Source organism: Orbilia oligospora (genome assembly GCF_000225545.1).
Source record: "Orbilia oligospora ATCC 24927 unplaced genomic scaffold scaffold00169, whole genome shotgun sequence".
NCBI lineage: Eukaryota > Fungi > Ascomycota > Orbiliomycetes > Orbiliales > Orbiliaceae > Orbilia > Orbilia oligospora.
The window spans coordinates 728,578-754,305 of NW_011645726.1; the positions used below are offsets into that span (position 1 = coordinate 728,578).

General features: G+C 46.9%; 8 protein-coding genes across 8 annotated transcripts; 5 read left to right on the forward strand and 3 right to left on the reverse strand.

The window, feature by feature from the left end:
- Positions 1-1,014: 1,014 nt before the first annotated feature.
- Positions 1,015-2,601, reverse strand: AOL_s00169g217 (uncharacterized protein; the record flags this gene model as incomplete). The annotated part of the gene is made up of 3 exons (XM_011127574.1): positions 1,015-1,311; positions 1,420-1,535; positions 1,596-2,601. The coding sequence occupies 3 exons, from the start codon at positions 2,599-2,601 to the stop codon at positions 1,015-1,017; spliced, it is 1,419 nt and encodes a 472-aa protein (XP_011125876.1).
- Positions 2,602-2,830: 229 nt separating this feature from the next.
- Positions 2,831-3,295, reverse strand: AOL_s00169g218 (uncharacterized protein; the record flags this gene model as incomplete). The annotated part of the gene is made up of 1 exon (XM_011127575.1): positions 2,831-3,295. The coding sequence occupies one exon, from the start codon at positions 3,293-3,295 to the stop codon at positions 2,831-2,833; it is 465 nt and encodes a 154-aa protein (XP_011125877.1).
- Positions 3,296-5,752: 2,457 nt separating this feature from the next.
- AOL_s00169g219 (uncharacterized protein) lies at positions 5,753-6,952 on the forward strand (the record flags this gene model as incomplete). Its single annotated transcript, XM_011127576.1, has 1 exon — positions 5,753-6,952. The coding sequence occupies one exon, from the start codon at positions 5,753-5,755 to the stop codon at positions 6,950-6,952; it is 1,200 nt and encodes a 399-aa protein (XP_011125878.1).
- Positions 6,953-9,607: 2,655 nt separating this feature from the next.
- AOL_s00169g220 (uncharacterized protein) lies at positions 9,608-10,495 on the forward strand (the record flags this gene model as incomplete). The annotated part of the gene is made up of 1 exon (XM_011127577.1): positions 9,608-10,495. The coding sequence occupies one exon, from the start codon at positions 9,608-9,610 to the stop codon at positions 10,493-10,495; it is 888 nt and encodes a 295-aa protein (XP_011125879.1).
- Positions 10,496-11,546: 1,051 nt separating this feature from the next.
- Positions 11,547-13,478, reverse strand: AOL_s00169g221 (uncharacterized protein; the record flags this gene model as incomplete). The annotated part of the gene is made up of 1 exon (XM_011127578.1): positions 11,547-13,478. One exon carries the CDS (start codon positions 13,476-13,478, stop codon positions 11,547-11,549), a length of 1,932 nt encoding a protein of 643 aa, XP_011125880.1.
- A 5,404-nt stretch (positions 13,479-18,882) lies between these two features.
- AOL_s00169g222 (uncharacterized protein) lies at positions 18,883-19,691 on the forward strand (the record flags this gene model as incomplete). The annotated part of the gene is made up of 2 exons (XM_011127579.1): positions 18,883-19,297; positions 19,360-19,691. 2 exons carry the CDS (start codon positions 18,883-18,885, stop codon positions 19,689-19,691), a joined length of 747 nt encoding a protein of 248 aa, XP_011125881.1.
- A 985-nt stretch (positions 19,692-20,676) lies between these two features.
- AOL_s00169g223 (uncharacterized protein) lies at positions 20,677-21,227 on the forward strand (the record flags this gene model as incomplete). The annotated part of the gene is made up of 2 exons (XM_011127580.1): positions 20,677-20,812; positions 20,905-21,227. 2 exons carry the CDS (start codon positions 20,677-20,679, stop codon positions 21,225-21,227), a joined length of 459 nt encoding a protein of 152 aa, XP_011125882.1.
- A 2,413-nt stretch (positions 21,228-23,640) lies between these two features.
- On the forward strand, positions 23,641-24,804 carry AOL_s00169g224 (uncharacterized protein; the record flags this gene model as incomplete). The annotated part of the gene is made up of 1 exon (XM_011127581.1): positions 23,641-24,804. One exon carries the CDS (start codon positions 23,641-23,643, stop codon positions 24,802-24,804), a length of 1,164 nt encoding a protein of 387 aa, XP_011125883.1.
- Positions 24,805-25,728: the final 924 nt, after the last annotated feature.

Sequence of the window (25,728 nt, forward strand, 5' to 3'; positions counted from 1 at the left end):
GTGCGTCCGTCAAATTTGGGCTTGAAAATTCACTGTCAGGAAAGATATCTACGCGCTTTAGCAATGGGCCTGGATGGTTCTTCGAATCCGATAAGCCTCTAGCTATCTTGGGCGGATACGTATTCGTCCGGATAAATGGCAAGGGAGACTAACTTGAAATTTGAGATCCAAGTCGAGTAGGGACTGTTAAAGTATAAAGTCAATAGCTATATAGCCATATAAAAAGAACCTTGCGCCACGCTCAGACTAAAGAAAAACAGCTGGAAAAGAAGAATATACTGTGTAAACGGGCCCGATTACAGATAAAGATTCACAGAACGGACGATGGAAAACACCAGCAGCAAAAACATGAGACAAGAAGCACGGAAAATATGGCTTAAGAAAGCGAATATAATGTGCATATGAAAATTTTGGCTATGATGTATCTACAGTATGGAGTTTTGATGATGATAAAATAAAGAAAGCGAGCGAAACTCACATAAAAGACCTTAATCTTTAATAGTAATTTTCCAAGTAGTCGCCAGTTGGTGCATCGGCTCTTCGGAGAGACTTGCAGTCGCTGTAACATGCTGCTAGTTAGTATCATACCGTAAACTTGTCTCGTACCCAGCCCCACGCAAAAAATCTACCGTAAACCCAGATATAGAAATTTTCGGAAAACTTTGGAAGAAACTTTTGCAGAGCTAGGCAGTAACATCAAAACAAGGAACTTGACTGTCAAATGGGGAAGAGAAGATGGAAGAGACGAAGTTTTGGAATGAGAAAGAAACAGCGTGCCTTCAATAGTGTACTATACATAAAAGAGGATCGCTATTTACTGGCTCGAAAAAAGAACAATGAAGATTAGTGTCTTTTTTTGGGGGATCTTCTATTTTGGAGCCTTTTGCGAACGGTTTTCGTCGGGAGTAGAGAGGAAAGGGATAAAATGGTGGGGGAAGGAGGGAAAGAAAAAACGCGACGGCGGACGGGCGTGATTGGCGAGGAGACGGGCCAAGAAACAGGAAGTGTAGTGGCCTAGTAGTCAATACCAGGCCACCGGAAGGAACCATCTGGTTTCCTGCCAGTACTATCTTGCGGTACTGAGGAGGTCTCACCCCCCCAGTACCTACCTCCAGCTGAGGATGCCGCCACAATGGCGACGTCCTCATACTCCTCTTCAAGGAGTGGAGCACGAGGCTCCGCAACAAATAAACTGCCCGCGAGGGCAAGAGGGGGGCTGTCAGACCCCCCAGCGCGGTATCTGTCCCCCGCGTCATAAGGTGGGACGCACTCCGGCACTGGATCGGCTGTATTGCCCTCTCTGACCGCCGACTAGGCGGCAGGTGCCATATCTGGCAACCCACGCTCGGGCAATGTAGGGGTCCGAAGACCCAGCAATCGAGGTCGCCCCGACCAGGGAGTTTATCGGCGGACCCTCACCGGGATGAACGGGCCAACGGGTGCAAAACCCGTGAGCCGTGGGAAGATCTCGTTGAACTCTCGTTCAACGATAATCCCCCCAAGCGGCTCAGCCAGGATCTCATCACCCTTGGAATCTACACGTCTCGTTAGAAAACTCTGTTTCCGAGAATTAGAAATCTTAAGATTATTCTTACCACTGTCCAGTCCCGGAAGCACATTTAGAACGTTTTCCGCGGTGGTGGGTTGTTCTTGGTACCCTTCCGTCATGACAAACTGTTCAATGGAATCCCTTGCCGGGAATTCCATGATGGCAGCAGCCAAGGCTCCCCGTGGAACAGATTCGAGGTTGAATGTGGGGAATTGAGGCTCCTGGACCTCAAATAGGTTGATTGGTAGACACTGGCTGGGGGAGGTTGACGAAATCCCCAGAATGGTCTGAGATGAATGTTGGTGTTCATTGATGGGAGAGGTTGATGGAAGATAGGTGGGCCGAGAGGTATTGGCAACTGACTTTCTGAAAGAGCTACCTTGAGCGTAAAGATTGCTAAGTTGGTCGTGAACATCTCGATCCACTTGTTGAGCGTAATTCTCATTGTTGACAAACATCACATCACCGTCGCCGTCATCATGTTCTGGAACAGCATTATCTCTAGATTCTTGACTCGCATTCAGATCCTCCCTCCCCAAGTTCCTGGCTGAACATTCTCCTGTCAACACCGCATCAATGAAGCTCCGGCTACTAATAACCGCCCGTCTTCTGAGAGTACTCGAAGGCTTGTCCCCTTCTTTGGTAAGTTTGGTTTCCTCTACCTTGATGTCAGTACCGGAGCTTGCAACATCGTCCGTCCTGCAACCTTTTTCCCCGCTAAAACGGTATTTTCTATCACTAGAGTTCTTCGAAGAGGGCTTCGTTTTGTTTTGGGGCTCCGGCCCCTCCGATTCCAGCTCACATATGCGGTCGTAAAGATCGCGGTACAGTGTAATCGCAATATCCCTGCTGATATCCATGCACGAGCCCTCTGGGAAATACATTTCTAACAGCTGTGGAGGGATATTCGGATCACCTGAAAGTGTAAACATCCCCGACTGACTTCCAGGGCGCAGAAGACATAAGCTTTGTGGTGGGAAAACATTCCTTCGAGCAATGGTGATATCAGAGAGGCATCTGGTCCCTCCCTGGCCCCCCCGAGCACTCGCCATGTTTAGCGGTATCAGATCAACGCACGGCCTGGACGGTCTGATGGATGCGAAATGCGGGACCAAAGAACGATGAACATTTGGATTCTCGCCTGCGCTCTGTTGGGTGAAGATATCGACAGACGAGCTTGGCGTGTTAACGAAGGGATTTTGGAGTGGACACCCCCGTCTGGCGGCTTTCTCCCTCTCAATAAATCCTCCTTGCAGGCCCTCGGCAGTTTCTTGCAGGACTCTAATATCTTTCCCCTTCATAGTCCCCCCCTCTCATTCCACGAGGATTGGAACCTTTCGAGCTCTTTGAAAAAAGAGTCTTGAGCTTCGCGAAGCCTTTTTCCTCCCGTGCAGGCATCAGCTGCCCGGCAGAGAGTGGGTCCATGGGAGTAGCTGTGTTTTCTTGCTTTGCTGCCCTTAGAGCAGCTATTTCAGCTGTTGTGGCTTCTGTTGCATCCCACCGCCCTTTCGACAGCTCACGGTACACCCTCCCTTCGAAAAGAAAAGCACCTGCGCCAAGCAGTTCGACCCCTTTTGCAGCTAGTTTTTCTTCTTTGGCTTCGTCGGAAGCTCGCCGCGCCACAACTTCATCCATAGCTTTCCTAACCTCATCCAACGAAGTTGAGGAAGGCAAGAGAGGCGGGAGTGTGGGGGCTTCATCAGGTACGGGCGCCTTCTTGCTATTCTTTTTCCATGGGAGAGGCATCTTGACGATTTGTCTGTCGTGACTTAATTTATACCAGTTAGCTGACCGTTCTCATTTGGCAGAAATCATTCTCACGGTGCCTCAAGGAAGCATTGAATCCTTGAGGTAAGGACTAAATCTTTGCCATGGTCCCCCGGGGCCTGACATATGAATCGATACTCAAAGTCGCCAGTCACTCTTATAAGCGATAAAAGAGGGAATCTGGCAAAGATAAGGTGAGATGAACTTACAACAGTTTCTTGATGGTCAATTCGATTCAAATTCCTTCCTGGTACTAACATTCAATAACGTAACCTAGACTTCACATTTTAATAACGGTTAGCAACGAACTTTTCTCGACATGTGTTAGTTATTGGTAATGAAATGGGAACGATTTGGAGTTCAGATCCCTCATCGTCCCATGCCGGTATTGAAGCTAGAATGCCAATCAGTTGATAGGGGGAGGAGGTCTCGGAGGAGAACTAGGGGGCGTTGCCGGGGAGCGAGGGGCGGGAATTTTTGCGTTTGGGTGAAATCAAGCAGACCTTCGATGAGCCCACCGTCTCTCAGAAGAGGTGCTCGGGACGTAACGATGGCCCAGGCAGAGGAAGTATCGAACAAAAAGGAAGGCAAAGATGCGGGAGGAGCGAGGAGCGAGGAGCGTTTGGAGAGGATCGGGGAGAGCAAAATAGGTTATGTTCGGGGTAGATGGGAGGTTGATTGAGAGAGGATTGGGGTCGCCGTTTGCCTGACGCCTGACGCCCAAATGAGAAAGTCGCGTTGACTATGGGCCCAAAGGACTTTGACGATGGGAGCGAAGGAGTCTAACGGGAGCTTGAAGCTTACCTCGATTCGTCACTATGTTGCTCTTCTCGGCCTGGTTATACCGTCTAAAGATCCTTGATGCGGGTCTAAGGGACCGATTCTAGCAGGATTGATGATGAGAGGGTGAAAAGAGGGTAAGGTGACGCGAAGGTGAGGTAGAGATGCCGTGAAAGAAAATCTTGGAGGGTTGTGGGAAAGATTTATGGGCAAGAATGGAGTACATTAAGGTGGCTTGGGGAGGAAGTATAACCAGCCACATCATAATCACAAGCCATCAAACTATGATTATTGGCTTCGGGGAAACTCAATAGCCGCACTGTCTTCACCGCCTTAAGTTTCCCAACAAGAAACCGTGAACGAGGTCCCCAAAGAACCCAGCGAGACGGTAGGGCACTAGAGAAGACGACAAGCCCATGATATAGTGCCCATGCACGTGCGCCTTTGGTCACCTTTGTATCACCAAGGCACTGGAGCAATCTCGCTATACGCTGCGGCAGCTATCAGCTATCCCTGGGCGGTAGTATTCAAAATTCACCAAGGAACAGCTCCACCGACCTCAAAACTAGAACAATCAAGGCAACTTTGCAGCATCGATCAAGAATACTAGTTTCATGCCGATCATCTTAGGAAGCCATCTTTACACGGTCAAAGTCGAAAACGAAAACAGTGTTTACCCTAGCTCCGGTCTCTACAGAGTTTCAGCGTTTAATCACTAGAGAGCACTATGCGCACAGCATTTTTACTGTCGCCGTGTTCATTTAGATATCTCCCGTTTGGAAGATCAGCCCCACATGATCAAAGGGGAATACAGGGGTGGAGGATTACCCTCTTTCCTCAAAGAGCTCGGAAAACTTGTCACGGAATAGCATTGCGCCCACAGAGTTTGATCTTGGGGTATTCGCAGTGAGAATAGTACGGCGTATATACCCCCCCCCCCCGGTACTATTGCTGGATAGAAATTTCAGTACTGTATGGATTCGATATTCTCGATCGAAATTCTCGAACGATTGCTGCTCTTGAGATTCTAGAACATTCAGTGATTCTTGGTACTGCATTGTGTTTACAACTTGTACATACTCGGGTAGTTTATTAAAATTAATATAGTTATTCTTTGCATTAACCCATGATCGGTTCCTAATATAATTTCCTTTCTGCTCTCATTTGACTTTAGGATTACGTAGCTAGAAGCAGTCTCGGGAGAAGCATTAAGATGGATAGACTCTTCGAATTGGAGGCCTGATATAACCTCTCGCGAGCATGCCAGTACGGCGGTTCCCTACAATCCGTTTTATAACCTTTGTATATATTTTCTTTTCTCACGTACTTCTGGCTCTCAACCCTACTTAATATTCTGTATCGTTAGACCGAATATTTATAGTATTAGGCATTATAGGGCCATTGTCCAATAACCCGTGCGATAAAAGTTGTTTCTCCTCTGTGATATCATGAGGCGACAAGGGAGGCTTGGTGAAATACTGCTCTGAGTGTTAACTGACATTCGCTGCAAAGCCTCAAGCACTTTCTGTGTATAAATGTCACACTCTCTCGGTCCGTTTACTTTATTCTTTTTCATTTCCAATCTTGTTCTCTTCTTGTCAAAGTCATTTTAAGCTTGTGTTCAGAGCTCAGCTTTGTTGTCGTTCGATAGAAAATATGTTCCGCTCAAAAACCCCGACAAACGCTGCCCAGACCAGCTCCAGACGCTCACAATCAAACTCACCGCCACCACCACCACCACCACCACCACCACAACCACAACCAAAGCGTACACCACCACCAAACCCACATAGCGATCCCCCACCAAGACCAGCTTATCAGCCAAATCGAAGACCTCCAAGTCTCAATCGATCTAGAATGACGGTGGCAAGGACCATTCCTACTTCACCAACGACACTTTCCGGTCTGGCCAATGTCGCAAATATCGAAGGATCCGACTCTGAGGATACTATCCCTCCTACATCACAACCAAGTGACGACCCTCATTCCGAATCAATCCCTCATGTCAACGGGGACATCACCCGACCGGTCCACTTCTACACCCCACCGAGATATGGCTCTCCACCCCGTTTTATAGTCGCCCACTCGAATGGCACGGGAATCAAAAACTTCGGCACCGTCCCAATCAAAGTCACAATCCGTGACATGCGAAACAAAGAGCACCGTTTCTACCTGGGCCTCCACTCCTTCAAACCCCTCCGCCACCTCCCCCCGTTACCATACCCACTCGATCTACAAGATCCAGAGATAGCCAACTTAGTTGCCACCACAACCACGGAGATAATCACTCGTCACGTCCCTTCCCCGACCAAAATCTCGATCTTTTCGACCGACCTTCTAAAGGCAAATAACCCCATCGGTCTACCATCTCCACAGATCTCCCACCCTTTACAAATTTCACAAACCCCCTCGTCGGCTTTACTCCTCGCGAGCCACCATTTACCACCAACAATCGCCTCCCAGATCTCATCTGGAAAACTTTCAATGCGTATCATAAACATCTACCGTCCCATTCTCGCCACTTCACAAAAATTGATGGACCACCCGTTTTATATCTCAGAGTCGCATTCAATCCTAGACGAAGACCTTGTCCCCATCGAGCATGTCTATTCGGATCACGTGGGTGCTGCCTATGCGGTTAAACATGATGAGGGCCAGAGGTTTTGGTACTGGAGTGATATGGAGAATACCGAAGGATTTATAGTACAAGTTTATGATAGTTTGTTCGGATGTGACGTTTATGGTGAGGAGAGGAGTATTAGAGCTGCTACGGGTTTCTTTAAATTAATGCCTAAGGGGTCAGAGGAAGGTTGGGAAGCTGAGTGGCTAGTTGTTAAAGCTTTGGTCGTTGGTTGAAACCTTGTTGTTAAGTTCTAGGTTCTGGGCGTGGGAATTGTACTTCTAATCTACGAGATAACCGTTCAGGCCGCGCTTGCTTTATTTTCCTGTTGCCAACCGCAGTACAGTACATATCATAGCGAATCATTTCCATGGCCGATTAAGAGCCCCCCATATACGTTAAAACCTTGTTTCCCGCGCAGAAAACCCCTTCGCATAAAGGCTCAGCTATACACGCATAATAACCAAGATCAGTTGTCTTGAACGAACACTTATCCCCTGCGCCTGCCATTAACACCTATGCATCCGATTTAATTATAAGTCCGAGCTTTCTAATGTGCAGTTTCCCGACTAATCTAGTACCCTATAGAAACTTTAGGGATGCTTTTATAAACACAGTCTAGCTAGAGTTTAGCTAGAGCTACTCATCAAGCCATCGTACAAAGGATCCCGCCCTCACGATCGACATCCATGCTCACTTCCGACTTCCTTGTCACCGCTAAAACTCTTCTCATTGGCCAAAATCTCTGTGCCACCTTCCTATTCCATAAATCCAACAAAGTCCTTGACGAAGTTCTGTGTTGAACAGCGCCGCCATCAAAACGGCAAAACACAAACTCCACCAAAAAAATGGAGTTTTCCGGAAAAAAAAGGGCTTCGATTGATTTTATGCCTTTCTCGTGCTCGGGAAATTTCGTTTCTAGACAAAAAATGATCATAATATCCCTCTTCCTTCAGTCGAAATAACTCCAATCATGTATACGACCAAAGAGTGTTGTCAACGTTGTTCTCCAAGGTCACACGAGCAATAGGTGTACGTACCACCCCCAATCCCAGCTGAAAAGGTCCTATTTGCAATCAACCGAGATCTTTCAAGGGTATTATGGTATGGATACGGTACATATGCATATACCTAGTACTTAAGTATGCATGTGATAGTCAGTACCGCAGCATGCATCCCAGCTTTAACTCCTGCACCTCGCCCCGCATTTTACCCCTCCCATACCCGAATCACTCAAAATGCAATTGACTAATCTCGTTACACAAAGCACAGCCAGAAAACCTTATCTCAAACCCTAAATTCAACGAATTGGTGGAAAGGAAACTAACATGTACAACCCAAAAAATCCAGGAACTAATGATGCAGAATTAACCCTTGATGGGTTGGATTCGATCGCCGCCAGTACTTTCGTTTGGCTCGGGAATTTCTATTAGCCGGGTATCGCGAGTTTATTCGGTTTCTCGGTACCAAAGGTAGCGCCGCACAGGAAGCAATTTCGATCTCCTTTTAGAAGTTACCACTATTAGCAATGTGATTGGCGAATTGTGCATGTAAAGTATACCATAAATATGTTAATAAAGGTATTACGATGAAGGAATTTCCCAAGCTTTTACAAAAATGATACCTCCACGGAATCAGACTTTGTTGTCAGGTGATTTTGTAGATACCATTGTAGATATGATCCAGAGTTATATTGTAATACCATATACGATGTCAAACTATCCACCCGTAAGAAGCCCCCTAGGATGCGTATAGCGATTTTTGAATACACGGGAAAGATACTAAGCTCTGCGCTCCCGGTATACCGCAGAATCTTGCAAAGGGGGTTCTAACCCCAAATATCCCGCTTCATTCCTCTTCCACAGTCCTATATTTCCGTCCCTAGCCCGTTATGAAGTCATCTGCAGCAAAAGAAATCGTTAGCAACGAATTCAAAATAAATAAAATCCACGAATACCACCAATCTTACCCACAAAATCAGGCACCGGGTCTCGAAAACTTATAATCTACTTCCATCTTTTATCCTCACATACACCTTCAACCTCAAGATCACTATCCGATTCTTCCACCCTCGATCGTCGAGCTTCTTCTTGCTACAACAAAGATTACATTTCTAGATCGGCACTTTGGATTGATTCGTAAGTATATATCCTTCTTTTCGATATTTTGGAGCCGTTGGTCGCGTCCTTTGATTGCTGTGCAAGCGTCTGGCCTCGAGGCTAGGTCGCGTCCGTAATTATGTTGTCGCAAGTTTCAGTTTCTGGTTAGAGGCGGCGGGTTCCGGGGTACAAAGCTAACTATATAGTTTCTTCTTTTTTTTGAGAGAGAGAGAGGAACAATCAGGACACAGAATCTTTCGTAACTTCAAGACTTTAAATTAAGTCTCTTAAGTTCGTTGTAAGTGCCATCCTTCTTGAATGACTTCTTGATATCCCTAGGTTCTGTCGCGTCTTGTTGGATCCATGTCGGTTCCGCTATTGACTAAGGCTTCGCTAACGCGGTGTTTTTTTAAAAACTGGCTGGTAGCTCGAGCCTTAAACCATTCAAATTAGTCTCGGTTATCTGGCTTCATTCTTTGTGTGTAGGTAATACCTTTAGTTAAAGGCTTCGCCTAGGTCTGTTTGTATCCCGACGCCGTGAGGTCTGGGGAGGCTGTAAACTTGTTGGTGGGAAGAGAACTAACTCTATCCCGCGGGGTTTAGAGACTAAGACTAGAACACTCCGTACTCTTCGGTGTACCTAGCATTCACTCCCACCGTATGTTTTATTTGCTAAGAATCCGTATTGTAGATCTTCAAGTCTTAATTCGCTAACTCGCCCACAGTTCCAAGGACTCAAAACTACCCAGTCAATCGTCTGATATCTCTTGATCGGAGCTAGAATAACACGAGATGTGTAACTTACTCAAAAAGCTCTCCACCAGCTGTTTCTGCAGCGCTGATGCCGATTCAAACTCTTCCGAGTCTGAAGTCGAAAATACCATCATCTTGCCACACAGGAGGCCCGTAGAACCTCCCAAGGGTATTTTGAAGAATCCTGCGGCTGGGGCCACGGAGGCCTCGGGGAACGGTGCCAGTACCGTTGGCGATAAGGCTGCCGTCAAATCCGCCCGAAAGCCCAACCCTCACTCCAAAAACCCAAGGGTCTTCCGGCCCGATCTTGACAACCCCCCAAAAGACCCCTATCATCGCTCCGGAGGCGACGACGAGTCAACGTTGATCATCGACCCAGGCTCCAACTTCCCCACCTCGTCTGCCCCAGCCCCAGAAGACTCAGAAGACTCAGAAAACGAGTCTTCGATAGGAAACATCCTCCCCGAGGATCTAGCCGGTGGTCACCCTCTTCCCCTCCCCTCTTCAAACCCCAAGGAATTCCCCGAGCAGCCCCCCGCCGCTGGAGAAGAGCTTCCCCTCCAGACCCCACCACTTGCCCCTGCCATCCGTCCAAACACCACTACCAGCCCAGACGCAACCCAAAGCCCTCCCGGCGCAGAGCTTTCAACTCTGCTCGGGGCCAACAGCCACCGCAGCCGCACACGCAGCCGCACACGCAACCCTCAAGGCCCTCCTAACCATCATGCCCCCTCCACCATCGATAACGATGACGAAGGTGGGCACCACTCCCTTCCCCGTGACACGAGAAGGGATTGTCTAATGTTTTTGACTCGTGAGCAGGCCAGTGAACTCTACCCTGGGGTAGATCTTGTCACCTCCGATGATCTGGCGGAGTACCTTCGGATGTTGGGAGTTAGCGTGGGTCCTGAGGCGGAGATGGAATGATGTGTTGTTGCTGTTGCTGCTGGATTACCTACAATCTTCTTCTCCTTCTTTTTCCTCTTTTTTTAGAAGATATAACCCCGCGGGAGGGCGGGTGTATGAACAATCAATCGATTCTCGTGGTCTTCCGAAATTTTCTCTTCCATTTTCATCGATCTATATTGCTTGCCTGTCTTCCCTGTCTTATTTCCCCGCTGATCTGCCTTACCCCTCCTTTTCTCCCTTCGCAAAGCTCAAATCGATGCCAAATCAACCGCTGCCTATTCCCTGTTTCGTTAGCTGTTGACTTTCCCGAAGAAAAGCCTACTTGTTTTCCAACGTACATACTTACATCCTTGCTTGCTCGTCTACTTAGTAGTTAGCTAGGGTGGTTGTGGCGGTGGTGGAGGGAGGTGGTGATGGAGATGGTGGTGTAGTTGAGAGTGTGTGAGGAAGACGCGAGGCGGAGGAGGTTGGAGCTATCCTACATGTATTAATATTTTTGCTTCTTAAAAAAAAGAGAATACTGGCGCCTCCACCTGTTAGTAATACTACCACTGTGGGTACACGCCCACCCCGAACAAACTACAGCACGTACCTTGAGACTATTGGTTCAATCAGCTGGGTGTTATTCGGGTCAGCTATGTCTTCGAATATTAAATATCAAATTTTACAAGGCTGCCCAAATACCTCTATGGCTTCCTACTTCCCAGAAAACCGCTAAATTGGAGACACCGCTCACAATGATAAACTTTCAAGCTTTTCGAGAAATTTTTGATTCAAATTATTGCATTAATATACTCTAACTATAACAGATCATGAACATATGCATGCAGAACAGAAAAAAACAAAAAACAGATGCGGACGAAAGACAATCTATATGCTATGCATGCCTGAATACAAAGTCAAAAAAGGGGGGCAAAGTTTGAAGAAGGAAAACTGTAAGAGAAGACTCCGATCCAATGCAATGAAACATTATTATTAAATCCCAAACCAATTTCAAGTCCAGCTCTTTTCGTCTAGGTCGTATACGTCTCGTCCATTAATATCAAATTACACCCAAAGTCTAATAGGTTTAAGCACCAAAGTTACCCTTTGGAACATCAATGGCATCAAACTGAACTTCGTACTTGCCATAGCTTGGCAATTCTTCCTTCGAAGCTGGGAGGGCGACAGTGGCGACAGCGATTTGAACGACAAGCTTATCGACAGACTTAATTTCAGAAGACTCTCCATCGGGCAAGGAGATTCGGACCTTGAGGTTCTTCTTGAGGTATGGGACAACGGTTTCCTTTTCAAGATCCTTGATCTCACCGGCGACAACCTTGTTAAGAAGGGAAGAAGTAAGAGGAACGGTACCACCGACGACAGAGTCCATATGGCCACCATCAACGGTGGTGATAATGGAATGAGTACCGACGAGATTCTTATCAGTGGCCCAGGTCTTGGAGTCACTTGGAACGTCTCCAAGGAAGACGTGGATGTTGAAACTGCTCTTCAAAGCGGCATTGTTGACCTTGATTTCAGTCTCCCAATCTTGGTATTTCTTGTTTTCAACAACCTTGTCTTGAACTGTAGTGAGGGCGTCTGCGGAAGGTGGTGTGTTCAAGGTATCAGCTGGCTTAGCATCTTGGCGTCTCATGTTCGAACGCTTGTGCTTAGCGGCGCGAACAGCAGTGCCAAGATTTCCGGATGGTGTTCCTGTGGAATAGAGTCTGTTGACAGCGGCGATAACGTTTCCTGGAGTTTGATTCAAAGTCTCAACATAAGAGTATCCAAAGCTTTCAGGGCGAGTAACACCAGCAGGCGTGTGGAAGGTGTTTTCAGAAGAACGGAAGGGCGGCATCTGAAGGTTCATATGCTCTTGGGTACCACGAGGGATAGCATAAGTTCCGGCCGAAGATCCCGACAGGGTATATCTACCAGGGTTGGCGGCCTGCCAGATAGCGAAGAGACGATCCATGTTGGCGTGATGGAGCCAAAATATTGGGTCAAACGCAGCGTTGTCGACGAAACTCATGTGTCCACCAGAACCAGTAGTTCCGTGAATGGTATCATGAAGACCTTCAAGAGAGTCTCGAGCTGGCTGACCAGGGGGGGTTACTCGGGTGCCGACAGTATTGAAGTCACCATAGCTGAGAAGTCGGTAAGCTCTGTTTCTTAGATCACCGGCAAGTCTTCTCATGGCATTGTTGAGAGCGGCGCCTTGCGACATGTATCCATCTGCAGTGTTAACACGGCTAGGCCAGCGATAGGTCTCACGCATGCTACCGAAAGGTTGGACAGCGGAAAATTCGGCAAGGTTGGTCTGGAATCTATAGGTGTAAAGTGGGTTAGGAATAGTCTGCATACCCCTTTGGGTTTCGACTTGGATGGTTGGCATTTCGCCAACTTCGCGTGGCACCGAAGCATCGGCTGCCCAATCCCAATATGGAAGTCGGATTGATGGAAGAACATCATTATATTTCTTATGCAACTGGGTGTTACCAGACTGTCTGATTTCTTCAACGACAGCAGCGGCACTGCTCCAAAGACTCTGCTCAAAGAGAGAGAGGTAAGGACGATGCCATGGGAGGAAAAGGACATCGGCATGTGTACAATATCCAGTGTTGGTGTTAGTACCGCGTGGAGCAGTTACACCAGCCCACGGCATGTATGGTCTGCCGTGAATACCAGCAATCTGGTAGTAGGATAATGGATCATCGGTTCGCATATTTTGCATTCTCCTGAGAGCCAGGAGGAAGAGATGGAACTCGCTCTGATCCCGGTTGTTGATAAGTTGTCTAATTTCTTTGCGGACGGAGACCTGTCTAGCGGAAGGACTGGTACCCTGGGCACCAGTAACAATGACAGTATTTTGCTGACGGGCGAATAGACTATGTCTATCAGCTATACCCCATTCTGTCATGCCAGTGGAGGGAGCGGCAGTTGGCAGGCCTTCAACCTGAGTGAGGCCGATGGCGCAGGACGCCACAACGGCATACTTTAGGGAAGACCAAACAGCCATTTTATGTTTAGGTCGTTTGTCGATGTAGGAACTTTTGAGAACTGCTCTGTTTACTAATGTTTTCGGTTTTAACACAAGATGCTTATTTTATCGCTGAAGGGAAGATATCGCGATCCAGTGAATAGGAACTTTTGTTGTCTAGAAACGAGAATATGAAGATGATATAGAAAGAATAAAAAAACTATTGAACTTAGAGGTCGTCAACGACTCTATGATATTAAAGGATGGATTGTGGAATTGATCGAATGATTTATTGTTTAGAGATGTGCTTGAAGCTTGTGATTGTTGTAGTGTGATGAGGATAATTTCGACTTAAGAGAGGGGGTGATGTGCATCTTTATAGACCTTGAAGCTCGAAGCACTACAGACCTTTTCGCGATTAAGGAATCCCGAAACGTTAGCCATCACGCTAAAAAAGATTCTGCACATGGCTCGTACGGTCCCTGGCAGCTTGGAGATTACCCCAGAGCATCTCAGCTTCGCTAGCAGCAGCATCATACTGCTGTCATGACGCACAGAACGATATCCGTAAGTAGAACTTGCTAAAAAAGAAAGTGTCCGGCCCCCCCCCAGTTGCGGTGACCAGGGTGTATGTTTAGCTGCTCGTAAGTCTTTGCTGCAGACGGGACCCCTTGCGGAGTTCAGCTCGATCAGGCCACGAGGCCCTGTGATAACTTTTTTTTGGTCGGTACGACCTGATAACAAGACTTACCGACACAAGCTAGAACCCGAGATTACGGGACTGCCAATTCCGCCGGCACGCTTGAACAAAGTGGATTGCGTTTCATTTCCACACTGATTGTTAGAACCCTTTGAGCACATTCTTCTGGTTCTGGTAGCTCAATAATCGATAGGGCGTCAAAGAGAGTGACCTGAGGGAGGCAGGAGGTCGAAGCAGGTACATGTCAATACATCGATGGAACGATAGGCTGAAATGTTTCCCACCCACCCCCTCATGCAAGTCGTACCCTCCAGGTATGCATATGTCTCTGGCTCTGGGAATGCAAGAGATCTGGGCGGTTCCTGACATAACTGCTGATGGCCGCTTGTCACGTCACAAGCGAGGGCCGCTGACCCACTCTCTACCTTCGCAGGGTTCGAAACCGTGGATGGAAGCCCTCTTGGTCGGCTTGGATGAAAAAGGGGGGCCCTTGGCCTGTGGGCGACGTATCAGCTAGGATAGGAAACCCCCTTCCCCTAAACTGGCAGCTGTCGGTGCCGCACAACGTTTCCGGATATGCGCCCCGAACGACCACAATGTCAACACAGTTTTCGTTTGCCCAGGGCCTTGCCCAGTGGCGCATAAACAAAAGTCTCCGATAACGACTGGGCAATGTCCATGGCATTTCTTCCGCCAAATTACTAGGCGTTCTTCTCTTCATGCAAACCTTAACCCGCTACTGCTTTCCCTTCTTATGATCCGGTTATCCACGTCCTCGTAGGCTTCATCTATCGAATTTTTTTTTTCGGGAAGGCGTTTATTCCAGTTGTGGCGTTGTGGATGAAACCCCTGGTTGTTCGAGATCATAACTGTCTTCGAACGTTACCTAATTGAGGGGACGACCAATCAGAAAGCTCGAAAGTTAAAATACGAATCTTTCCCCAGAATGAATGTAAACCTAACGTCAGGGATATCTACAGTATTTTTTTTTTTTAATTTTCCATCCTCTTGCTTTTATGCCCTTGCTCAAATATCAATAACGCCGAGTGGGTTTTCAAGGATCCTCTATCGAGATTTATAATATTTATGCATTGTCTTGGACTTCTTCGAAATCGAGCGAGGCGTTGATTTGGTAACCACCTGCATGTCAGTTTTCACCTCATGACAGAGCTCCCAGCATCCAGGAGTTCCGGCGAGGTGGTTTGCGCTTGCAATCGGGCCCAAATTCGCACCGATACCACCCAAGGTCTTGACATAAAATTTTTCTTGCTTGGGGATTCATCATGATCCCTCGGCAGCTATAGTCGCCCGGCATCGAAGGGGCCGGCAGTGCAGTAACTAGCTCTCTCATAAGATGTCTCAGCCCTTGTGATATCGAAAAACATTTCGGATCTGAACACACCCGCAGGATTGACAAGAAGGCTGTGTTACAAGTGGTTCTGAACCCTAGCTTATTTTCCCCAGTATTTTCTCCCATTGATACCCATTTCCCCCCAAATAAACTTCGGGTCTAATTGCTCCAGAGGAAAAATTCTAGAAAATCTGGTCTCGGATCTGGCCACCCTTCCAAGATATTCTAGTCCCCTCGTTTAACCGCTTGGCGTGGGCCTTCCGACACCCCTGCGCACACCCCTCAACATCGTCAGCAACACGAAAAGGGAAGTTGTATATTTCGCAGATGAAGCTACATCGGGAATGCGTGAACGCTTTAGTGTGATCTTTGATTTCAGCCACAGGTTCTATTTATTCTTCCCTGCAGCCTCGGGGGATGCGTAATTCCACTAATGGGATTGGTCCCAGCCATCTCAACAAAAGGGGAAAAAAAACTAAGGAAAGAGTGCAAATAGTTAAAGGACGCACCCTGACGTCGGAGACCGGCCTCAAAGAGACAAGATACATATATAACTATGTTTGATTCTTCGACATCCCACATGCCAACATCTCATGATTTAGGGATTAAAGTTCATGCATGCCATTGCCTATTGTTCGACAGGGCTAAGCGAAGATGAGGCCAATTGCCGTAGTAAATTCGAATATGAGAGATAGTTGTTCTGTCGATCAATTGATTGAGCTAAACCCCATCCATGGGTGAGAGACCTCATGATCTCATGTGGGACAGGCAAGACCTTGCGATAAAGGGACTGGCAGCGGAATGCCGGTAAATACAACGATATACAAGTCATATTAATTTAAATTCATGTGCATGAATATACCCCTAGCCAGAAATGAATAGATATATAAATGCACACACTTAGGCGACTTTCGGAGAATATGCATTAGCTTTGTTCATTAAATGTAGAGTTTTAGAGACGATCATGTTAGCTTGGTTAGGTCTCGCTACGAGAGCCTCCAATCCATGTCCGGTGCTACCTTCACAAGACAATGAGTACCCCTTGATTCCCTATCCGCAGCTTTGAAATCATTAATTCGGCTATAATTGCTGCATAAACAGGCTCACAACGTATACCCGATGAGCATGCGCGGCCTCAAAGCATATACAGTCTGGAGATATGAGCGCATATGTAGATCAGGTGATATCATAACTAGACGATGCCCCTAGGCACCAGTATCAAGTCTTTAGTTGCCGTGTATTAACAGGGATGTATGAGCACATCGGCGCACGGATCATGCAATTGAAGTTTAGGCTAGTCAGTATGAGCAGAAATATATGTATCGATTCTTCAGTATCGGAGCTCCACCCTAATAAATGACCCACTTTGTTCCGATCCGTGGTTAGCGGGCTGCCGTCCCGTTCCATGCGGTAGACTGAAGAGACTTTATTAATATTTTACACCGCCAAAATAGAGCCAAGGATACTCCGTACCACTGAAAGAGCTCTAGGCCGCGGCTTCATTGGCCGAACTTTCAAGCAAGGAACCTTGAATCCGTTCGGCCTGCTCTCGGAGGGGTGAGCCAGTCTAATAAATTCTATTCTAATAAGATAATGCCATTTGATCGATAGCAATATCTCTCAACAACCTTACGACCTAAGACACCGACAAGACGGATATCCTGACCGAATTTTCAGCTTACTATGATCTGTCAACATCCTCATGGATACAACCTACCAAGTAGTGTAGTAGTTCCACGTTCCGGATCGGTCTACGTAAGCAACGAGCTGAATACTCTGTTTTTGCGACTAGGTTATTTCCCCGGATCTCTTAATTTACCATGCTTTCTCGCACGTGGCTGTGTTAAGGAAGGTGGTACATTAATTGGTGCACCATTTTGTGCTATTTTTGGTCACAGCTCATATCAGGGATGAGTTACCACCGCAGCTGAGGAGCAGGGAAAACAAAAAAAATTGAAATTTTTCTGAATCTGCATAGCGAATCTAGGAATATAATCCGATACCAAAGTTGAATTCACATGTTAGGGTCTTCTATCGGGACCATCTAACTTAAAAGGTCTAGGGATAAGCGAGCTGTGGCAGCTGCCAGGCCCTCCCGCCGGGCTCTGAGTCTAGAAGAGAAGGAGACGGAAAGAAAGAAAACAAATTTGGGTGCACAGGCGCGTGTAACCGACGCGGCCCAGGTTCTCGGTTTTTTTTTTTTTTTTTTTTTTTTCCCTTCCAGAAACAACGTAATCCGCTCCTCTTGGGAAGACGGACGCTCTCCGCGATGGTATGGCCGAGGACCCTCAAGGGTGTAGGAACTTAATTTGATTGGGGAGATAATTTTGGCCTCCAAGCGGCGCTCACAGTCACTGATCTAACCTGCCAGCTTGGTCTGATGGATGGCTTACCCGGCAAGATCGGCCGGTGTTGCTGACTGGATGGACAAGTCAGATGTTAATAACGAGGTCAATGTTAAACTCTTGATGAGCTAGATCTATAGGTAAATTCTGGTCTGGAGGCAAGACGGGTGCGAGTTCAGGTAAACTCTAGCAAAATATCCTTGGGAACGTAATTCTAACAAGTCATCACATTCGTTTTCGAATGAAAGCCCAGCATTGTGTATGCAGGTGGCTCATGCTAGGGGCTTTGCCCCAGACCCGTGCTATGCAGGGCCCGTCCAAACGAAAAGTTTCAATGTATGCACGGTAGAAGTTTGGACACTGTAGCCGAACCAGGAACTTAAGCTTGCTCTGGTTTCATACCATCAGACAGTTACACAGTGGATCCGTTGAAGAGATCTCAGTCTGTGAAAACGAGCCTAAACTTCAGCCATTTGGTTTCGAGTTCGCCATATGTAACGTACGCCGTAGACCGCTCACACTCATGACAATGTGGTTCTAGGTGCCTGCCCCGAGCTCGAGGAATAGACTGGTGCAAATTCTAGAATTATGTTCTGTAGATCCATGGAAATATCTGATTCGGTCTCATGTCAATGTTCGGGTTTAATTTTCATGACTCCACTATACCACACTATACAAGCGGTCGATGATCTGAAGCTCTTAACTTCAATTCGTATGGAATATACAGATAGATATAGCACCTGGCTCCGAGACCGAGGTGACTATACATAGAAAATCTAAGACATCGAACAAAGTTCACAGTATTTCATCAACTAAATTCATTCCTTGAGCGCATGCGCGCATGACCTTTGCAGCTTCGCAACTGAACTTAGCAGAATATGTGATGTTACGAGACTGGAGACTGATGTCGAATGCGTTGTGCTATGACAAAATGTGTTGACGTCGTATTGTTTAATTCAGTAGCGATCGACAAGCACGCGTTTCTATAGTCTTCAAACTTGAAGGTCCACATCCACTGCGCCTCTAGCCCATCGAACACCCACGAAGATGCCGAAAGAACGCTCGATAAACCCCGCCGCTGCCCATCTAAAGTCTGAAAAAGCCAAGGCACTCGCAAAGTCTCGAGGCTTGCGACAGCAGCAGCGACAAGAGAAATTTGCGCGTCGTAACCCGGACCGTCTACAGCGACAGATCGATGAGTTAAAGGACAAGGAAACAAAGGGGTTGGCGTTGTCATCCCATGAGAAGAAAACTTTGGAAGAGCTAGAAAGGGATGTTAAGGCTGTGAAAAAGGCGAGAGAGGCTCTCGGGGTTCCTCAAGAGCAGGAGCGAGGGCAGCGGGGAGATAGGGGGAGAGGCGAACGAGGAAGAGGGAGTTTCCGAGGTCGGGGCAGTGGTAGGGGTGGGTTTAATGGGGGACAGAGCCGTCAGAGAGGGGCGGATGGGGATGGAGAGGATTCTGGTAAGATGAAAGTCCCTCTTTTCCTAGAGGAGTTTCACCATGTTCTTAACATCGTGGTATAGATTCATCTACTGTTTCCTCAGTTGCCGATATACCTTTGCCGACCGGGCCGCCTCCATTAAAACAGTTGCAAATCGGGAGGAAAGAAGTTGAACCGCTGCCTGCACATCTTACAGGACTACCGTCGAAGCCGGGCGCGACAGGAACGAAAACAGGAGCGCCGAAGGTCACCCAACCGGTCGTAACAACATACTCCTCCGCCCCGGTCATGAGAGACTTGAGAAAGGAGGCGACGGTGTTTATGCCTGCTGCCGTTAAGAAGCAAAAGAAAATTGCAGATGCTATTGAGAAAATCAAAAAAGACGCTGAGGATTTGAATATCGAGGACGAATAATCTCCCACTTTCTACAAGAAGCTAAGATACTATATTGCGAGATTCAATATTGATTGTCCCGTATGCTCCAAAACTTTGGATTCTGGGGTTTGATATCAGGGCTGGCTACGGCGTTTTGAGGGAGGTTGGAGTCCCACCTCGATACTGTGGAGGTCTTAGGGGGTGTACGTACTTGTATGCGCGGTTTTTTGCTCTCCCAAAATTGTCTTGGGCGTTTATAGATGGATCAAAATGTACATTATACGGCGTTCAAGATTTTTTCCTTACTATATGAAACGGTAAATGTGGTGGGAAGATATTTTTTGAAGTTATCCCGCTGGCTGGTCCCACAAGATCCTTGGAACTGCAACAGGAAACGGGCGTCGGGCAATGACGTCGCCGCATCTAAAATATGGGGCTACCAACGAACTACCAATGGCTTACAGAAGCGGTGTAACATCAACAGCCGACCGCATATCCTACCGCCCATTGGAGCGGAGGCATCCGAAGATTTCAGACCGGGCTGATATATGAGTCAGATTCAGATCGAATGAGTCTTGTAGAGCTCAGTGCGTAACCGTCGAATCAGAGACAATGTTCCTTGCCGCACTGGGGATAGTTCGACGATGTTGTATAACGTTACGCAGTAGATGTGGGGTAACAGATGCACCGAACCTTACTTTATCGACGTCACTGATACCAATCGCTGGACCTGTTCTCCCGTATGGGCAGGGTTGGTTAGTTTCCAGGCAAAACGGGCTGTCCCGTGAATTCGTGAGTGGGGAAAGGTGAAACAGGAATGCGTCCAGGAAGAAGGTCTTAAGACCTACATGCGCTATATATATTGGGGCTTGACTTCACATATCTGTTTTCCAATCTCAATCAATCAACACCTGCTCGTTGAATATCGACGGATCAACAACCCTAGCCCCAACCTCAAAGCTGGAGTTTTGTTTGCGTATAACCGCACATTTCCCGATCAGCTAATCTCTTATTCGTTGCGAAAATGCCTCGCTTTATCCTCTTCATCCGCGCTGACGAAGACAGCGAATCTGGTAAAATGCCTCCCCAAGAAGCAATCGAAGCCATGACTAGTTTCTGGAAGGAACTGGTTGCCGCTAATGTTCTCGTCTACGGTGATGGTATGTCCCTGCCCCTCGTTCATAGCTTACCTATATCCTAGCCTTATATAGGAAATCATAAAATCGGATCATAGCTAACCCCTTGTTGACAGGCATGCATGCCACTTCCAAATCTACTCGCATCATCTTTCCAGGAAATGGCGTGTCCCCTATGCTTAAATCGGGACCCTTCCCTGTCAACGAAGTAGTAGCCGGATTCTGGATCCTCGACGTTAAAGATTATGATGAAGCGCTCATGTGGGCTAAGAAGTGCCCCGTCATTAATGCCCCGCAAGGTTGTACACTAGAACTTCGGCCATTTATCACGATGGAAGATGCGAAGGACAGTTTCACGGACGAGATGCGCGAGGAACATGCTAAAGGGAGGAAGCTTCTTGATGATAAACTTGGGTTTCAAAAAACCACAAGCGATTAAATGCTTTCGTGGTCGCTATTAGAGACGCTTCAGATAATTTGTTTCTTTCTGGAGTAAAATTTGGAGCTCCATCTGCATGTTTTGTAATGGGAAGAAATACTATTAACGGTTGCATTCCCTGTGCAACTATGCTGCTCTCTGATGCCTACGAATGCGAGAGGATCAACCCCATGCTCAAAAAATGAAAAAATGAGCGGTGACGCCAAGATACAATGCGCAGATTAGTTGTAGGGCGTATGAATACACCCTTGAATGTTTGCGGGTTCTTTTGTCTGGCCAGGTCTATCTCGTGGGACCCATAAACAACCGTTCCAAACATCAGAACAACCTCGAGATAATTCCATTAGTATCTTATATCCACTCAAATCTAATGAAGGTTTTTTCGTTCTCTCGGTTTCAACGCGTTCAAAAGAGATAGAGGATTATTAAGGTCATGGCCCATGGGTACCTCGAAAAAGGGGCTGGCTACAAGCCTGCGGATTGAGAGTCTCGCGACTAAATCACAAAGAATTCGGGAGGTTGTTGTATTTTGCGGTACGCAACGTGCCCAGCCAGCCTTGTAATTGCGCAATCTCAACTGGTTAGTCTTCTCGCGATCTTAGATGGGTTTAAGGTCCTACGTGGGTCGGTAGAAATCTTGAAATGTAGATGGATTTCGATAGGACGATCATAGTTAAGGAGTATGGCGGCGGAGGCAAGATAATTTATGCTTTCGTTAAGTCCGGTATATATGGCTCACGCTCACTAGGGACGCTCAAAATAAGAGGAATGGTGGCTGATGATAAAGTATTTAATATTGGCCCCGAGACAACGATAATCATGATATGCTTGCAGCGCATCAAATTTAGACGTCAGCATGAAAAATGAGCTTGGATATATATCCTCCCGGAGCCTATTTACTCGTCTGGAACATGCGAAAACATACCCATATGTATTCGGTATCTAGTCTCGCTGCACCTAGTTTCTCCGCAGTTTGTAACCAAAACATGACCTCGGCGCAGTCTCGTAATTAGTAAGTTATGGTTATAAGACTGACTAAGTTTGAGCAACAGTTGTTTAGTGTCGAGACTGGACCGAGTTAACTGATAGAACGGAAGATGAGTGGGGAAGGAAGAGAGGCCGGAGGAATCCTGTAATATACAGATAGAGATCAACAGGAGATCTCTAACATTAACTGGGACAACCTCCACGAAAACACAACACTATTTGCAACTAGGGCATGTTGTAATTTTGGTGATCGTACCTAAGTACTTAGCTACGTACCACTGCGGGGCTTTTAAGTCGACGATCGTGACTTCGCATTCGGGCCTGGGGTAGCTATAGATCGATATGGGAGAGCGATGCAGGATATAAACTGCAGCCATCGTACATGCTGGGGTCCGCCACTGATACATTTGAGGGGGAATTTATTGAGTTCTAACGTTGGAAGCTAAGATCCGGCCTCGTAGGTCTGGACCTGGGTACGAGACAACATCACACCCTTTGTCTTTTTGTTCCTACATTGTATTGGGGGGCTAATATAGACCCTGCATAGTCAGGGCCGCCCTACGGTTCGAAAAGAATGCAAAGAGGTTTAATACCAGCCTTCGAGGCTCAGCAATTTCACCTGATGGTGCACCTCTCGAGTTTTTCACAGTATTCGAGGAGCAGGGTTACTTTTCGGGTTTTGCTCCTTGGGCTTCGCTCCGCCAACTCTCAACCAGAATATCTTCCTGCCAACATGAGTTCTTGTTAAAAAAAGAAAGGGCAATCACCAGCAGATTATAGTCTCCGCCAATTGGCGCTTGGCAAACCTGAGTGGGGCTTCTTTGTGCTCCCACACTTCCAGACAGGCTTCTGATTGGACTGGGCCATTTTTTGCGCTTTTGTTAATGTTGGCCCGATGCTCAGCCTAGCCTCGAATTCCAGTCTGCCATCCGTATACATCCAAATGCCGTCGCTACGATGCTGCAGAACGTTGAGCTCATGAGACGTATTATTGTATACTCCCCTTGAGTTCGCTCCCTCTACGTCTTACTCTACTCTTACCCTATTCCTTTGCTTGAATATCATAACTTTGCTCTTGTTATTGTTTAAACCTCAGGAAAATGAAAATAGACACCAGGGCTAAGTGAACTATTCAAATTCTTCACAATTAATGGGTTAGCTTCGGACTGCATCGACATAGCCCTTTTAGTTACACAAAGCTACAGCTAGGATGGAGTTCTACACCAAGATTTTACGCTGGCTATGGCTACGGCCCAAGAGCACTCGAATTAATTCGAATCGACGCGTCATTCCATGATCTCTTTAACCTTCAGCACCAAAATCCCATCTGATTCATACCTTTTCGCGATCTAAAGAGCTCTAATCACCCTCTAGGCTCAAAATTAATACTATAACACCCTACTATTCACGCGTTGGGGTAGTCTGTATGGCGGGGCACATTGACGGGGAGGCCCAGGTTGCTTCAGCGACTACTCAACCCACGATTTGGTTCAGTAACAACAATCGTTGCCCTCTTAAGCTATGGGAAGGGGATCAGATCGAACGCTGCAAAAGCGGGTCACTTGCAGTCATCGGGCCAGAGAATGGCACAAGTGGCATGGAGCTTGAGGAAATGGAGATACAATTACAACTACCTTACAAAATTAACGCCGCAGGAGCTCTCTCTTGGAAACGCCAACAGCAACCAGGAACTACACTCAAAAAGTGGATATACGAGAATATAAAACGGGGCAATCTGAGTTTCCTATCTATACCGGTGGGCATGGTACTCAGCCTTTGCACGGGAGTCGCCATCACCACAACTTTGGCTGAGACATGCCGCCGTTCTCTTGACGCACAGTTCCCGTTGTTCGAACGTACTTTGGGACGTGTGGTGGAGATGCAAAAAGACCCCCTCGACTATTTCCTCAGCCGTAACGCAGAAGGCATGCTCAAGATCTTTTTGACTATGACGGAGGCGGAGAAAGCAGATCTGATCTCCGTCATCTCATCTGTAATCCATAAACTCCTCCCAACAGGTGTCTCTCAAGACGGCAAATCGTTTTCCTTTCTCGACCCGACCTCTACCGGCCACATGCCAGTAGGGATATCATTTAGAATGTCAGATTCGCCATTCTTGTCGATCTTTAAAGATACGGCAGAAATAGCAGTGTTTGCCGTCGTAACACTCGAGTGCTTCGAATTCGGTACCTTTAGATGTCAAAACAACAGCCTTCTAACAAATGCTGGGGGCAACCATGGGTTACAAAATAGCACTACCATAAACCCACCCTCTGCTACCGCTAGACCGCATCTTAGCTACCGATGTAACGGTATTCTCACGCGTGTCGTGCGGGCACAACAAGGGGGGGTGCCATTTCAGTTAAACCCCCCCTTAAAACTCCAACCCGGCCAACGCTACATTGTACCATGGGTCTCTAATGGATTCTTTCAAGCCTGCGGCAACGGTTCTGAATTAAAGTGGCATCACGAATGGACCATGGCTACATTAATCCGGTTGATAAAGTCATACTTACCGTTAGACCCTCCAGTCCTACTGCGCCCATGTGTGCTCAACAACCTAGAGGCGGTCGAACTCTTTCTCTGTTAGCTAACGAGTCGATTCACAATCCGACCCTCCAGCCGTGCCACCATCACAAATGATCTTCAGCGTCTCAAAATTCCTCGCCATGCTATGACTTTCTTTCTGTTTGCCCGTCATGCAATAGCATAGCTTCCGATCGGATACCTCGCTAGATACCCTCATAGACCTTTGCATGATCGTCCAGCAATTATTCTTTGTATACCATTTTCCATCATTCCCCTAGATAAATTTCTCTTTTGTACTTACATCCTTTTTATTATCCCACTTTGACCCGTGGATTCATGTATATATTTTTTTCTTGGGCCGTGTCTCTCCCTTTCCTCTTTATCTCTTTTCGGGTTTGCTTCTAACTACACCTTTCTATTATCATTTCCAAGACCAAATACCAAATATTAAATATTTCCTTAATTCTCACGTCCGGATATCTTCGATATATTACACTGAAAAGAGCCGGGTATGCCGGGTGAAAAATATATATAAATATACTTAGCAGAAGGAGCTCATAGGTTGTCTTGATTCAGGCCAGACTTCGCAAAGAAATCTGCACGGACACTCCAAAGTTGACAATGCATTAATTATAATGTATATTTTACGCCGTCCAACTTGAGAGTTTTCGATTCTCAATCCCGTTTGGAAAGTTGATCTTTGAGCCGTGCCCATTTCTCTACGAGAGCACTAGTACATTTATAATTATAGCTACGAGTGCAAGTTCTTCCTTTGACGAAGGACTCAGTTCGGTGTGTTTATTGGTATCGTGGGGCTTTGTGAAGAGGCAAGGAATACTACCAGCTGATGCACCCGGCACTTCACAGTTAACGTTCCTCAATAGACCTGTTGTTGCGAACAATTCAACTCTTGAGCTTTTAAAACAACGAGCTCCACTCACTCGTTGTTTTAAAAGCTCAAGAGTTGAATTGTTCGCAACAACAT